General features: G+C 38.9%; 1 protein-coding gene across 5 annotated transcripts in view; it reads left to right on the plus strand.

Moving 5' to 3' along the window:
- The window catches only part of LOC113511394 (zinc transporter foi), a 42503-nt gene extending 26783 nt beyond the window's left edge, over positions 1 to 15720 (plus strand). For all 5 annotated transcript variants that reach the window (XM_052901056.1, XM_052901057.1, XM_052901058.1 and 2 more), the window contains exons 2-7: positions 2512 to 3021; positions 3690 to 4762; positions 6740 to 6876; positions 8370 to 8450; positions 9007 to 9194; positions 10213 to 15720. In XM_052901056.1, coding sequence (XP_052757016.1) covers positions 2593 to 3021; positions 3690 to 4762; positions 6740 to 6876; positions 8370 to 8450; positions 9007 to 9194; positions 10213 to 10353 — 2049 coding nt within the window. In that variant the 5' untranslated portion in view covers positions 2512 to 2592 and the 3' untranslated portion in view covers positions 10354 to 15720. The remainder of the gene's footprint in view (positions 1 to 2511; positions 3022 to 3689; positions 4763 to 6739; positions 6877 to 8369; positions 8451 to 9006; positions 9195 to 10212) is intronic.
- Positions 15721 to 16863: the final 1143 nt, after the last annotated feature.

The raw sequence follows: 16863 nt of genomic DNA on the forward strand, positions 1-16863 counted from the left end.
GACTTTTGTACAGTCTTCCTTATGGTAATGTTACATATAACATGTTTACAAGTGTGTCCGCATTGTTTCTACCGTCTTACGTTTATCGCTTAATTCCTAATTAGATAAGCCATTTACTAGTACAATGAAGTATTGAATCATCAGTGTGACGGAGTGACTGTTCGGTCGAGCCAGAGACATTTTACAAGGTCGTAACGATGACGTTCCGTATGATCCCGGCATAGGGCCACCACTTCCTTTCCCGTGGGTGTCTTAAGCGGCGACTCAGGGAGAACGGCGGCGGTACCGGCCGGTACCGTCGCAGCCGCTATGTCCCTGCATTTTAAATCTGTAATATCTTCGGAAATATTCATTTAAATTACATGCTGTAAAGGAACATATTGATTTATATTAAATGGACAATGTATGTAAGGTACTTAATTGGATAAGAATTAATGCTGTATTGCTTGAAATCACTTCGTAAATAACCCATTTTTTTTCCATAAAATGTAAAGGATAAAAAATAGTTATTGTGGGTTCTCTCTAAGAGATAGGCATATAGTATCGCGGACTTTTTTGACGACCTTCTTAAGGTGTATTACATTATTCATTATTATAGCCGTAGTACATTATTTTGATCTATCTCGTAGGGTTTGCAATTTGCCAACGTTTGCAATGTAACCGCAAAAAAATGTGTTTATTTAAGACATTGCATTAGAAACCTCTAAAATTATCAGTGTTTCTCTACAATATTATGCATGTATTATACATATAAACCTTCCTCTTGAATCACTCTATCTATTAAAAAAAAAACCGCTTCAATTTCCGTTGCGTAGTTTTAAAGATTTAAGCATACATAGAGACGGACAGACAGCGACAGCGACTTTGTTTTATACTATGTAGTGATTATTTTTGAGAGTAGCTTTTATTGGATATCAGCGGACTGTCTTACAGTCGGGTCATTTATTAGTTTGTTTTAGTAAATTGCATCAAAATCTGTTACGAAGCTTTAAAGATCTAACCATACATATGGACAGACAGACTAGAAGCGACTTTGTTATATATATATATATATAGGTATATAATAAAGCCTTACTCTCAACACTATCCTTGAATGAATGAATTCATATTTGCCAATTGCTTACTTTTTTTTTGTATGAAATAATATGTTTTCCACAGTAGTTTTTGAGTTTAGGACTGTCCCAAATTTACGAACTTGACGTGGAACACAATTTAGACCAAACACAAGGCCACCTTTTGTTACTGCACATTCTGTATCAACAATCTGTTTTGTGCGCAATAAATAGTTTGTTATGTTAACCACTTAGTAATTTAGTGACGTTTTAACAATATTTACTTAGATTATATAGATAGAGTGTCTCCATACAAATGCTTCGAGAAGTTGACCAAGTGTCAACTTTGGGTACCTCTGTCCCATTACCAGAGGGAGACTTTGTACAAAAGTCGATTGCTTGGGTACCTCTGTACCATTCGAGTTTCAACCGTGAAGCAGTTGTGTTTGCATGGCTGTGTTTCGGTTTGAAGGGCGTGAATTTACTGGGTACACAGGAATAACACCTGAGTCCTCAGGAATGGCAACGCATGGGGGGTATCATGGGCGAAACAGTATACTCTGTTATGTCCATGGTACTGCTCATGTCTATAGGCGACGGTTACCACTTTCCATCAGGTGGGTCGTCAACTTATTTGCCATTCTAAGTTGTAAAAAAAAAACTTTTTCTTAGAATTTAGCTTGATAAATAGCTGTGAGTGTTTCATTTATAACTTTTATATTTATTTTTTATTATTATCTTATTTTATTAATAAATAATTAAATATAGATATGTCAAAATACATTGTGTGCGTATTGATAAAAAAAACGAGTCAGCTAATTTGACAACGAGCTGACAAAAAGTTGACCAGTTTTTAAGACTCGATGCTCTATCTATATATGTATATCTAAAAATAATTAAAGATTTTGTCACACAAAAAACCCAGTTTAATTTTGACCTAATAATTTTTGGTCTAGAAACTGAACCACTTAAGCAATAACGATATAATCTCTACGGGACCAATCTGTAGTCCATATTCTTTCTGATAAAAAGATAATTTTCAAAATTGGTTTAGAACTGACGGAGTTATGAAGGACAAACAAGAAAAATACTGTCCAAACGAAGGAGGTTCTTAACGTCCCTTTTTTTGAAGTCTTTTTGAAAGGAAATACTAATTTCTAACATAGTTGCCAGATGCAAATAAAACACTTTTTTTTATACAACGTAGAATGGCAAACAAGCTGATGGAAAGTGGTAACCGTCGCCTATAGACATGAGCAGTACCATGGAAATACCAGAGTATACTGTTTCGCCCATGATAACCCCCATGCGTTGCCATTCCTGAGGACTCAGATGTTATTCCTCTATACCCAGTAAATTCACGCCATATCCCACCCCTCAAACCGAAACACAGCCATGCAAACACATACATGTTATTTTTCTAACAGATGGAGTAATATGCATGTTTGTTTGTCCACAGGTCGAGCGAGATATGAACATTGAACGGTGCATCACATGGAATAAGATTGAAACATAAGCCTATCATTAGTTTAAGGTCAAAATGTCGCATCATTTAGTAACAGTTTGTATGTTTTGCCTACTTTGTGCTGCCCACACATGCGGCTCACACATAGATATACAAAATAATGGTATACTAACCTACGATCCAAGTATAGAACCGGAACATACGATAGTAAATTTAGAAGAGAAGAGGCGACTAGACTCGAAGGCGAGGTATCACCAGAAACTCCAGAAGATCAGGCACAAAGAAAGATCAAAGAGGGAGTTGAAGAGTTTGAACCCGAACACGTATTACGTAGAGCAGATATTCAGACTGTACGGCGATGCTCAAAGCATGACGATGAATCTGACGGGCTTCAACAGGATGCTGGAGAAGTTAGACTTACATAAGTTAATAGAGGGAGGGTCTGAGACTACGGACAATATAGGTTACATTGGCCAAATCGGTGCTAAACAAGACGTTATAAATGTAAGTTGTCTTTTAAGAGTATTATCATTGCTATCTTATCATTATTTGACTGTTTTTTTGGATTTCGTACCTCCAAAGGAAAAAAATCGGAACCCTTTTAGGATCACTTCGTTGTCCATCCGTGACGAATTCAACGATAAATTAGTAGTTAGTTTCCAAGGGGAACCTCGTGGAGGTTAACCTAAAAGGGTATATTGATAGCAATGGGGCAAACCTTCCCGTTACTAACAATCTCTTTCCGCTTCTTAGGATCGTTTGATGGGTACTATCGGCCTTACAGTGTATTTAGTAATATCCACTATGCTGTTCAAGTGTTATAGTCGTGTAGGTCCCAGTATAGAATAGGCTACCCCTTCATTTCCCGTGGGTGTCGTAAGAGGCGACTAAGGGAGCTTATGGGGGAGGGATGGGCGTCCCTCTTAAAACAGCATCAAAAGCCAAACTGCGGTTGTCAACCCGCCTGCCAAGCGTGGCGACTACAGGCAAAATCTCCCAAAAAAATGGGGGAGGCTATGTTGAGCAGTAGCTACGTTCAGATCTATAGGCCACGATTATCACTTTCCATCAGGTGGGCCGTCAGCTTGTTTGCTCATAAACTCTCAATCATTTCCAGTATCAACAATAAAAAGCAGCATCAATAATGTTCATTTCAATTCCTTCAATTCCAGTGCGTCAGCAGTGCCGAACTCATCACAACCGTGAACACGAGGTTAAAACCTCACGAACACGACCATGACCACGACCACACACACGAGGACCACGACGCGGAAGTCTTGTCCAAAGACACCCTGCAAAACATTTGCCCTATACTCCTATATCAAAAACTTGCCAATACATCTATAGAACAGCTCGGATGTGTCAAAGAAAAGAATCTACCCAGCATAAGAGTTGACGGGCGAGATTTGAAGCGCGCAGACGAGGCAGAAGGCAAAAATATGTATGCCGTCTGGTTGTACTCGTCTCTAAGTATAGCAGCTATTAGTGCCTGTGGTCTTTTAGGTGTGGCTGTGATACCTATCATGCATAAGACATATTATAATCATTTGTTGCAATTCTTGGTCGCGTTAGCTGTCGGCACTTTGTGTGGTGATGCCCTATTGCATTTAATGCCACATGCAATGAGTCCGATTGAGCACGAGGACACAGCAATCACTGTGCACTCCCATGACGACGGTATGTGGAAGGGATTAGCCGCAATGCTGGGTGTGGTCTTCTTTTATTTCACGGAAAAGGGCCTAACTGTTGTCGTCGAGTGGAGGAAGCGCAGGCAGAAGTTGGAGGAAGATAAATTGCCTTCTAGAGTTCGCGTGTTCAAAGATGACACGGCCGGCGGTTGCTCGGGTGGCTCTAAAGCCCCAATCACTAATTCGACCTCCAATTCTCTGTTGAAGATCTTCAAGAGGGACGACAAAGGTGATCCCACAACTATGACGTGCAAACACAAATACTCAGGATACCCTTACTGTTACGACGAAATTGACACTGATACTCATGATGATCATCACCTCAGAGATGGTCAAATACCGCCCAGTCCTAAAGCCAACAAGAATCACAATAACTCAGTGAGTGTGGTCTCGTCGAACGCTCTCAATTCGGAGGCGAAAGAAAATGAGCCAACAGCCAAAGATTGGCTGTTGAAGGCTGAGACGACTCCAGCTGTGGTGGAAATGAACAATATCAAGCATAAAGAGGAAGGTGCTAAGGATTTGAAGGATGGGGACAGCTATACAGTTATATTAAGGTGAGTGGTTTGTAGTTGTGTTTTTTTTAAGTGACTTCCAGATGGCGCTTTTCAATTTTTATTTTTTGTGTTACGAGCTATGTCGTTCAATTCTGTACCAATTTTGGCAATTATTCTTCAATCATTTAGAGTTTTATATTAATGTTAGGATGATAGAAGCTTCCTTTTTTTTGGAGCAAAAATTCTGCTGAGTTGCGAAGTTGTTTTCTACAAGTAACTTATATTAAAAACAATATCAAAACAATATCATCTGGACGTGTGGCGGTCTTCCACCGTGCGTTTTTCAACGCACTTTCTTCCACGCACAACCATTCTTTGGTATCAACTTCCAGCAGCAGTATTTCCGAACCGATACAACATCATAACCTTCAAGAAAAGACTATATTCCTTTTTAAAAGGCCGGCAGCACACCTGCAATGCCGCTGGTGTTGTGGGTGATCATGGGCGGCGGTAGTCACTTACTATTAGGTGAGCCGCATGCTCGTTTGCCCCCTGTGTTGTAAAAAGAAATATCAAAATAGGTTCTGAACTGATGAAAAAAATATATGAATGAATTGACAACTCCTTGTTATCGAAGTCATTTAAAAATTTATACTATACATGTTTTTAGTTGGTGATAGACATAGTAACTTTTGTTTCGGCCAATTATAAGTGATCGTTATCCTTTATACGTTATCACTTTATTACTTATACTTTATTTGCTTTACCAGAGGAGACTTTGTACAAAAGTCGATTGCTTGGGCACCTCTGTTACATTCGTGTTTCTGCCGTGAAGCAGTTGTGTTTGCATGGCTGTGTTTCGGTTTGAAGGGTGGGATATGGCGTGAATTTACTGGGTACAGAGGAATACATCTGAGTCCTCAGGAATGGCAACGCATGGGGGGTATCATGGGCGAAACAGTATACTCTGTTATGTCCATGGTATTGCTCATGTCTATAGGCGACGGTTACCACTTTTTATCAGGTGGGCCGTCAGCTTGTTTGCCATTCTAAGTTGTATAAAAAAAATACAATATAGGAAATAAGCGAGACAATTTACAAACGCAACGATACAATTGTATAAGTACAGTGAGGCGGTCTTATTGCTGAGAGCAATCTTTTCAAGACAGCCTTAGGGTAAAAAATATAATAGTATTTAGGTAAGCGGATGTAAAAGTCTGTAAGGATGCCAAGATGTTTCGTTACCAATCCGTTTAAACAAGGATTTAAATGAAATTTGGTACATGGGTATGTTTTGATGTGTGAAAATGGTATGTTAACCCCGCCTGCGCTAACGAGATACGCTGGCGGAGCACCAGTGAAGGAGGATAGGTGAGAATGAAGCAGGTCAGTTAGCCCATCGTGACGAATTCAACAAGAATTGTTCACGATGGTTTCCAGGGAGAACCACGTGGAGATCGACCTAACAGGGCGTATTGCTAGCAATGGGGCTGTCAAACTCCATTGCTAATAATCCATTTTCCCCCCAAATATACTTATTTTTATAATTATTGCTTTTACTCGTTCAATAAACGGTACTGACATAAAATATTTGTTTTACGATAGCAATTGGCGCCCAACGTGGGTCCGCCTTTTATAGCTACAAAACTGATAAAAATAAATTACACAGTAAAATTTATATTAAAGTATGTCATTCGCGAACACGATTCGTTTTCACGTATATATCTCTGTATATCTGTCTCGCACTAACATGTGCGTTATCGGTACACGCTGGCGAGGAACCAGTGAGGGGTGATAAGTGAGGATGAAAAGGCAGGTCAGTTAGCCCATCGTGATGAATTCCACTAGAATTAACCACTATGGTTTCCAGGGAGAACCTCGTGGAAGTCGACCTGTGTTGTGTATAGCTGGCAATGGATCAGTTAGACCCCATTACTAATAACCCCCTTCCCCTTTTTATCTGTTTGTAAATGTTCTGTAAGTAATGCAAATAAATTATAATATCTATTGATCCGTCTGTCTCCTTGACTGCTGCAGGGAGCACTCGCGAGCCCACCACGGGCACTCGCACGCCCACGGCCACGTGCACGCGCCGCCTTCTTCCATGTCTTCCGTCGCGTGGATGGTGATCATGGGCGACGGTCTACACAACTTCACCGACGGCATGGCCATAGGTAAGGATCTTAGATTATGGATTATAGAGCAGTATTTCCCAACCTTTTTTGTGCCACGCCCCACTTGAACATTTCTAAAATTTTTATGCCTTCATGCATAATTTTTCCCGACAAAGTCAAGCTCAAGTCAGGCCGCATATGGAATACTGTTCTCACTTATGGGCAGGAGCGCCACAGTACCAACTCCTTCCGTTAGACCGCATTCAAAGTCGGGCGGCTCGAATTATTGATAGTCAACGCCTTACTGTCCAACTCGACTTACTGCAACTACGCAGAGATGTTGCATCTCTGTGCATCTTCTACCGAATTTATCATGGGGAGTGTTCTGAGGAATTGTTCGGATTGATACCTGCTGCTGATTTTCACCACCGTACAACCCGCCACAAACTAAAGTTTCATCCCAATCATCTGGACGAGTGGCGGTTTTCCACCGTGCGTTTTTCAAGGCACTTTCTTCCACGCACAACCACTCTTTGGATTTTTTTTAATTAACTTTTTTTTTGTTAAGATTGGCACCGGTATCTACTCGTAGCATTTAAATGGCCCCGAACAAGAGGGTTAAAATCGTTTTGAGTCCATTTCATAATTGCCCCCCTGTGGGGCGTGGGCCCTACGTTGGGAAACACCGGATTAGAGCCTCGAGCCTCAAAACCGGATCAACTGTTTGTCAGCTAATTGTCAAATTAGCTGACTCGTTTTTTTTATCAGTGTTCTATATACTTACGCACACAATGTATCTTGACGTATTATTTAATAAATAAAATGAGTGTTTACGCATTAAAAAGATGCAAAAATTATAAGACAAAATAAATATAGAAGCTATAAAGGAATCACTCATAACTATTGATCACGCAAAATTGTATGAAAAAGTTGAGCCACTTTTCTCGAAGCATTTGTATGGAGACACTCTATCTATATATTCTAAGGTGAAGATATACACACCACCGGACACATACGCACACATACGGAACGGTAACCCTGCCTGCGCTATCGGTACACGCTGACGGGGCACCAGTAAGGGATGATAGGTGAGGATGAAAATGCAGGTCAGTTAGTCCCGTATTGCCGAATTCAATAAGAATTAAGCACGATGGTTTCCAGGGGGAACAGTCTAGAGCAGTAGTACCCAAACTTATTTTGTCTACTGCCCACTTTGAGAATAAATTATTTTTTAGCGCCCCCATTTTTTCACCCATTTAAAAACCACTATTACTTCATGATCAACAAACCACCCTCCAAGTCTCTACACAATGCACCCATTTTTTTCTGGGTCTATTAAAGACTCCCTTTAGGCCCGCAGCGCCCACAAGGGGGTGTTATCGCCCACTTTGTGAAAGGCTGGTCTAGAGGATGTTGGAGGACTGAATGGTGAATGCTCTCATGTCTGGCTTCCTAAACGTCCACTAGGGGGCGTTATAGTCCACTTCGAGAACCTATGACCTAGTTGATTAATGAATATAAAACAATTTTTTTTAATATTTTTTCCTTTTCAGGTGCTGCTTTCGCGTCCAATTTAGCTGGTGGCTTCTCCACCGCCATCGCGGTGCTCTGTCACGAGTTGCCCCATGAATTGGGTGAGTTTCATCATCCATCATCATCACCATCTTCTCAGCCTATTTCTGTATACTGCTGTATATATACTATCTGTTATGTCCACGGTACTGCTCATGTTTGTAGGCGACGGTTACCACCTTCCATCAGGTGGACCGTCAGCTTGTTTGACATTCTAAGTTGTATAAAAAAAAAGCAGGTTGGTGATTAAAATTTTTGGAAGTATTTTGAGTGGATTTATAAAGGAGTTTTGGGGAGGGGTTAAGACGTTACTATGTGGGAGACTGTGGGGTACGATAGTGACAGCTGTGGTCTCCGGGGGTGTTGTACCCCATATTCATCAGAAAGATGATGGATGAGTTTAGTTAACATAATGAAAAGGCAGGTCAGTTAGCCCACCGTGACGAATTCAATGATAAATTAGTCACTATGGTTTCCAGGGGCGACCGCGTGGAGGTCGACCTGCTAGGGTATATTGATAGCAATGGGGCTTATTCTCCCCATTACTAACAGTCCCTTACCCCCTACAATTCCATTATCATCCATTAAAAAGTATGGTTTGTGTGTATGTGGCCGTAGGCGATTTCGCGGTGCTACTGAAGGCTGGCATGTCGGTGAAGCGCGCGGTGTGTTACAACGTGCTGTCGTCGGCGCTGTGCCTCGCAGGCATGGTGTGCGGCGTGGTGGCCGGCGACACGCCCTCCGCCACGCGCTGGCTCTTCGCCATCGCCGCCGGCACCTTCCTGTACATCGCCCTTGTCGATATGGTGAGCTGCTTTCAAACCACGTCAATAATATTACCATATTTATTTATTTATTCATTAGTACATATATGTGTACATGGCGGACTTAATGCTAAAAGCATTCTCTCCCAGTCAACCGTAGGGAAGTGTCAGAATACACGAATGCGGTACTAGTAATTATTGATATACATACATACTAAAATTATATATATAAACGAATAAATATATATAAATAACAAATATACTTACACATATATGACATATACTATATTATACACGAAATTGAGAATAATATAAAGTACTTACTGCTCGGGTAAAGTAAAAAAGTGAGCGTGAACGCTTTTTTGAAAGACGGTTTAGTCGGTAGTCTCTTAATGGCATCAGGAAGCGCGTTCCAGAGTCGTGAAGAATGTAGGAGAAAAGAGTTTGAAGCGAAACCAGTACGGTGTGAGTGGAAAGATAGTTGGAGAGTGTTATTGGAACGAAGGTTACGATCGTGAGTTTCAAAAAGGTATTGGAATTTGCTGCTTAAGTAGTTTGGAGACCATACCATAGTAGACGTTAAATGTCCACGGCTGAACATCTCTCCCTTCAGTCGTACACTCTTGACATAGTGCTCGTGGGTTTTATAATGATAGTGCATCGTCGATGAGGCCCTCCCTCGCGATTGAAGTCCTCGCTGTACGTCTTTTTTTTATACAACTTAGAATGGCAAACAAGCTGACGGCCCACCTGATGGAAAGTGGTAACCGTCGCCTATAGACACGAGCAGTATCATGGACATAACAGACTGTTTCACCCATGATCCCCCCCATGCGTCGCCATTCCTGAGGACTCAGGTGTTATTCCTCCGTACCCAGTAAATTCACGCCATATCCCACCCTTCAAAGCGAAACACAGCCATGCAAACACAACTGCTTCACGGTGGAAACACGAATGGGACAGAGGTAGCCAAGCAATCGACTTTTGTACAAAGTCTCCCTCTGGTATGACTGTGTGTATTATTTATTTATGTATTAAAGTAATTTCCCTTAAATTACAGATGCCTGAATTGAGCACGTCACACAGCAACGAAGGCACACTGTGCCAGTGCATCCTGCAACTGATGGGTTTGGCCAGCGGCATAGGGATCATGCTGGTCATAGCCATGTACGAGCATGACTTGAAAAACTTGTTTGGTTAGTTGTACATCACGCGTGAACAGAAGTGATCCCAAGTGTTATGTGATCAGAAACGAACAAAAGTGAAGTGGAACAGAGTAGTACTTCAATACTATCGTACTATGTTACTTGCGCAGTAACGCTTTTATTTGTGAACGCGTCTCTTGCGCAAGATTTATAACCGTTTTGTGCAAGTTGTCGCCGTTGAACAGTAAGTGATGCGTGATCAGAAATGAACCTTTAAGTGTTAATGTAACAGAAGTGTATAAAATGTAAAGTGTAATCAAAGGTGAACAGTGAGACCAGTGGTGCCAATGGAATTGTGAATACCGAGATTTGAGTTTATATTATGTACCACAATTATATAAGGAAACAATATAGGTGATATGCAATATTGTATCTGTCCCATTCGTGTTTCCACCGTGAAGCAGTTGTGTTTGCATGGCTGTGTTTCGGTTTGAAGGGTGGGGTATGGCGTGAATTTACTGGGTACAGAGGAATAACACCTGAGTCCTCAGGAATGGCAACGCATGGGAGGTAACATGGGTGGAACAGTGTACTCTGTTATGTCCACGGTACTGCTCATGTCTATAGGCGACGGTTACCACTTTCCATCAGGTGGGCCGTCAGCCTGTTTGCCATTCTAAGTTGCATAAAAAAAAGTTCCTTCTTATTATTATGATGGGTGAAAATGGTATGGTAACCCCGCCTGCGCTAACGGGATACGCTGGCGGAGTACCAGTGAAGGGTGATAGGTGAGAATGAAAACAGGCCAGTTAGCCTATCATGATGAATTCATCGGGAATTAACCATGATAGTTTCCAGAAGGAACAGCAAGGAGGTCGACCTGGTTGGGTATATTGCTAGCAATAGGATTCTTAGTCTCCATTACTAACAATCCCTTTCCCCCCGCCGTTAAGGTGCAACAAGGTGACAAACAAACTCACTATCACATTTATAATATTAGTAAGGCTTGTTCAAGTGACACTGGTCTGGAAACATAATGGGTTTCTCTCTATTTTATAGACAAGTATTTTATCTCGAATCATAGATATAATACCTATTTTTTTTTCTTTAATACATAGTATTCCAGTTTTAAGTTGAGAAAGTTATTTACTTATACAACTTTTTTTTTTATTCTAGCAATTGTTATGTAAGCGATGACCCCCATATTACAATGTCTAAGTGTCCGTTCACACAGACCGGCTCGGAGAGGGTAGCGTATTTAATATATTTTTTTGATAGATAGATAGATATAGCATTTATTTATATTACTTACAGCACGCAAATAATAAAAGATATAGAGAGAGACATGCACAGTGGAAAGAGATAAAAAATGCATATACAAAAAGCTAAATACATAAAAGAAGTGACTTTTTTCAATTCGTGCGTGATTGAGTCGTAGATCGTTGATATAAAGTTCATTTTTACATTTCTCATTTACTTTTGTCGGCTCTCAAACATTCTTATATGTGAAAAGAAGTGAGATTTACTAATTAAATTGTTTTTTATAAAAAAAACGGACTTTAATTGTGGCAAAACTTAGTTATTTTGATTTATAAAGTAAATTACAGAAATGTTTTTGATAAAATTGTGAGATAAATAAATAAACATTATTATTATTATTATTAAAAAAATTACCAGTGGCAGACTTTGTACAAAAGTCGATTGCTTGGGTACCTCTGTCCCATTCGTGTTTCTACCGTGAAGCAGTTGTGTTTGTATGGCTGTGTTTCCGTTTGAAGGGTGCGATATGGCGTGAATTTACTGGGTACGGAGGAATAACACCTGAGTCCTCAGGAATGGCAACGCATTTGGGGTATCATGGGCGAAACAGTATACTCTGTTATGTCCATGGTACTGCTCATGTTTATAGACGACGGTTACCACTTTCCATCAGGTGGGCCGTCAGCTTGTTTGCCATTCTAAGTTGTATAAAAAAAAAATATTAAAAAAATTCTATGTAAACAATTTGTAAGTATACCTAGATTATCAGATATAAAAAGTTGTATTCAGTATTTTCAGATATAAAAGGATTTTCCAAATCTGTTTACAACTGACGGAGTTATGAGGTGACAAACAGAAAAAAAAATACAAACGAATTGAGAAGCTGCTTCTTTTCGAAGCCGATTGAAAATAAATCTCAATGATATTTTACAATTCTACATACATACATACATATCTGTCACGCATGTCTCCCATTAGTGTAGGCAGAAACAATGGAACGTCAAATGCTTCGACTCTAACAAACCTCTCTCGCTTCCTCCACATTCACCAATCTTTTCATACACGCTCGCCGGTTACGGGTACTTTTAATTTGGCCCTTCTTCAGCTCGTCGCCTATTTGGTCGACATACGTCCGTCTAGGGCGGCCCCTACCGACATCTCCATTCATTCTTGCTCGATAAATCTCTTTCGTAATTCTTCTTTCATCCATCCTCTCCAAATGGCCAAACCAACGCAACATTCCTATAACGATTCTATTTTAAATAATTATCTCCGAGCCGGTCTATGTGAACGGACACTGATTGTCCAGCGAGCAGGGCCGTAGCTAGACTCAAGTTTTAGGGTAGGGCAAAAGAACTTTTTCATTGGGCAGAAGTCGCAATTCACTTCGAAAAAGCGAATCTGTTTAAATTTCTTGGGGTCTTTTCATTGGGCAGAATTCACTTCGAAAAAGCGAATCTGTTTAAATTTCTTGGGGTCTTTTCATTGGGCAGAATTCACTTCGAAAAAGCGAATCTGTTTAAATTTCTTGGGGTCTTTTTATTGGGCAGAATTCACTTCGAAAAAGCGAATCTGTTTAAATTTCTTGGGGTCTTTTCATTGGGCAGAATTCACTTCGAAAAAGCGAATCTGTTTAATTTTCTTGGGCTCTTGTCATTTTAGGGTAGCAACGGCCCTGCGAGCGAAGACAGGCGCCTGTTTTAATTATAAGTTCAAAGTTAATAGTTAAATGAAACATTTTTATTTTGTAAACATTGCTTTTGCGAGAATTATTATTTTAAACTGTGGGCCCACCATGAAATGAAATTGCGAATTTTCGCGCTCAATGTCGTGTTTTTGTTCGTACCATAATCGACCCAGTAAATGGAGCTTAACGTTTCGTTCATCATAAATCCTATCCTAATAGTCCAAAGGAACGATATTTTAATATTTTTAATAATTTTAAACGGGCCATGTATTATGTAATTTTAACATCAAATTTCTATTTCGTTCGTCCCCGAAATTTTGGGAAAATATTTCATGGTAGGCCTTCTGTAATGCGTAACGTAAAGTTAATATATTAGTTTAATTAATAACAAGTTACAAATAAACGGTACGTTCAGTGATGAATCATTATTGATCATTGATGATTATGAAGGTTTTTTGATTAAACAAAATGCTCTTGAGAATTGTTTCTGTACCACTGAAAAATATGGAGTGAAATTTAAGTGATCTAAAATGTACTATATTAAGTTATATACTGCCTCTGTCCACCGTGCAAGTTATTTAGCGTGAAGATAGGGCAGAAATTACGTGAAATGAAAAAGTTTCGACACAAACGAGTGTGTAAAAGATGAAAAAAAAAGATAGCAAAAGATGAAAAAAAGATAGCAAAAGATGAAAAAATAGATAGCAAAAGATGAAAAAAGATAGCAAAAGATGAAAAAAATAGATAGCAAAAGATGAAAAAAAGATAGCAAAAGATGAAAAAATAGATAGCAAAAGATGAAAAAAAGATAGCAAAAGATGAAAAAAAGATAGCAAAAGATAATTCGAGAAGTAAAAAATTTTGTAATATTTTTTCATAAAACGTAAAACCGTCTCATAAACCTATTTTAGCTATTTTTTTTGATGGGTGAAAATGGTATGGTAACCCCGCCTACGCTAACGGGATACGCTGGCGGAGCACCAGTGAAGGGTGATAGATGAGAATGAAAACAGGCCAGTTAGCCCATCATGATGAATTCATCAGGAATTAACCATGATAGTTTCCAGGGGGAACCGCGAGGAGGTCGACCTGGTTGGGTATATTGCTAGCAATGGGATTCTTAGTTTTCCATTACTAACAATCCCTTTCCCCCCTATTTTAGCTATTGAACAGTTTTGTCTCTTTTGTGATAAGTTCCCAATTTGAAAGAAAGAAAACAGTGTTATAGTTATTACATAGATTTATTGAAGATTTGTTTTCGTAAATAAGGGATCTTGATATTTTTTTTTATTTTACCTCATAAAAGGTTCCCCATTCGATTGTATTTTTTTTCTATGTTTGTCTGTCACCTCATAACTCCGTTAGTTGTGAACCGATTTGGGAATTTTTTTTTTTGTATCTGAAAGGATATACTGACAGATTGGTCCCGTCGAGATTTTGTCAAAATCATATTCCATATTCAAATCCACTGTACGAGAATTGACGCGATGAAAAATTTTTACAGGTAAAAAAAAGGTTACCTACGTACCTGCTTCTTTATTGGCGACGTATCGTTACAGTATTGTTTTTAAATAAAATTGCTGATTATACCACAATTGTGGATTAATTATTATAAATTTTTTGAATTTTTTTTTAATGGGTGATAATGGTATGGTAACCCCGCCTGCGTTAACGGAATACGCTGGCGGAGCACCAGTGAAGGGTGATAGATGAGAATGGAAACAGGCCAGTTAGCCCATCATGATGAATTCATCAAGAATTAACCATGATAGTGTCCAGGGGGAACCGCGAGGAGGTCGACCTGGTTGGGTATATTGCTAGCAATGGGATTCTCAGTCTCCATTACTAACAATCCCTTGTCCCCCAATTTTTTGGATTAAAAAATACTTTAATAAATTGACAACAATGGAATCACTTATATTTCACTCTGTATTAAATTTAAGAAAACAATCTGCTTAGATTAAATAGATACTTAAGTTACGTATCTGAAAATACAGGACTTGAAACGTTGTACTTAACAACAAAAAAAAAAAATACGCTAGTTATAATAAAGAATGCCGTGTCAGTAAAACTGACACGTATTATATGATAAGTAAATATAGTTGGTCCATAAAATATGTTACTTTTTACATATTAAAAAAAAAAGTAGATAAAACATATTTCTTGTACTTAAAACGAGTTCCTTGTCGAAATTAAGTGTTAAAATGTATGGTTAATTCTGACCCCCCTACCTATAAACAATAAATCTGTAAAGCCGCTAATTGCTATGTAAAACATTTTTGTATTGTGCAGTGAGTTTTTAGGTACGGGGGTATGTTCAAGCCGTAATATTGTTCCAAATTCAAATGATCAGTTGATGTATTCTTTTTTCGAAAAGTATTTCTTTTTTTTCTTAACAATAATGGAAAGTATTATAGACATTTCATATTTCTTATAAAATCTGACCAGAAAATAAAAAAAATTGCTTTAAATATTATGTTGTGTTTGTTTTCTATCTAATTAACTATAGTAGCTTAAAATATCAGTCGTCTGCTATAGTTGGGTACCCCTGTCCCACTTGTATTCTTTAATAGGTTAAGATGAAATGGTAACCCCGTCTGCGCTATTGGTATACGCTGGCGGGGCACCAGTGAGGCATGATAGGTGAGGATAAAAGCAAGTCAGTTGGCCTATCTTAACGAATTTATTAATACTTAACTCTGATGATTTCCTGGAGGAACCACGTGGAGGCCGATCTGGTATTTATATCCTATATTGCTAGTAATGGAACTGTTGGCAATGGGAGCCGCGTGAAGGTCGGTCTGACAGAGTATGTTGCTAGTTCCAATGGGATAACTAGTTCAGTGGCGTAACTATACCATTTGAGTCCTGTGGCAAATTCCAACACTGATGGGGCCCTATCGGTAAAAATAAAATACTCAGATACAATGTAAAAAAAATCTGAGCTCGCGGCCTCTTGGGCCGGGCCCCTTTTGGGTCGGGGGCCCGTGGCATTTTGCCAGCCTAGCCACCCTATTGTTACGCCACTGAACTAGTTTCCATTATTAACAATTCCTACTCCTCAATGAGCTGTGCTTACATGGCTGTTTGAATTTAAGACTGATGTAAAAAATCATAAAGGAGAAGTTACAAGTCACGAAGACATCTTAACATTAATTCTCAATTTGCAGTAATTAGTGATTGTTAGATTCATTCGTATTAATTTAAGAATAAGCGTCATCTGTTGACTACTGTTTGCAACATTTGGTTTCTATTACATTACTGATATTGCTATTAGCCAATAGATGGCACATAAAACAAATTGTCTCCATTGGATGGTAGATGGCGCTGTTCTTAAAAACACATTACAAAATTTGTATATATATATTTTATTTTATTTTATCGCATCTACTCAACTTTTTATTTTTCGTGAAATTAATTTAAATAACAGTTTAATACAAAATTGGTTTCGGACTTTCAGTGTGAAGGTGAATTAATTATTTAACAGTTTTACTACAAAAATAATTTAAAACACTGGTTTGTCTATTTAAATAGTTAAATAAAACTCTGTATACATAAGTAATTAAATTTGCTGTAATAATATTTAAGTTTATCTGCTAATATATAAAGATTATAAGAT

This window comes from Galleria mellonella, unplaced genomic scaffold, assembly GCF_026898425.1.
Source record: "Galleria mellonella isolate WM207_F2 unplaced genomic scaffold, CSIRO_AGI_GalMel_v1 utg746, whole genome shotgun sequence".
Lineage (NCBI taxonomy): Eukaryota > Metazoa > Arthropoda > Insecta > Lepidoptera > Pyralidae > Galleria > Galleria mellonella.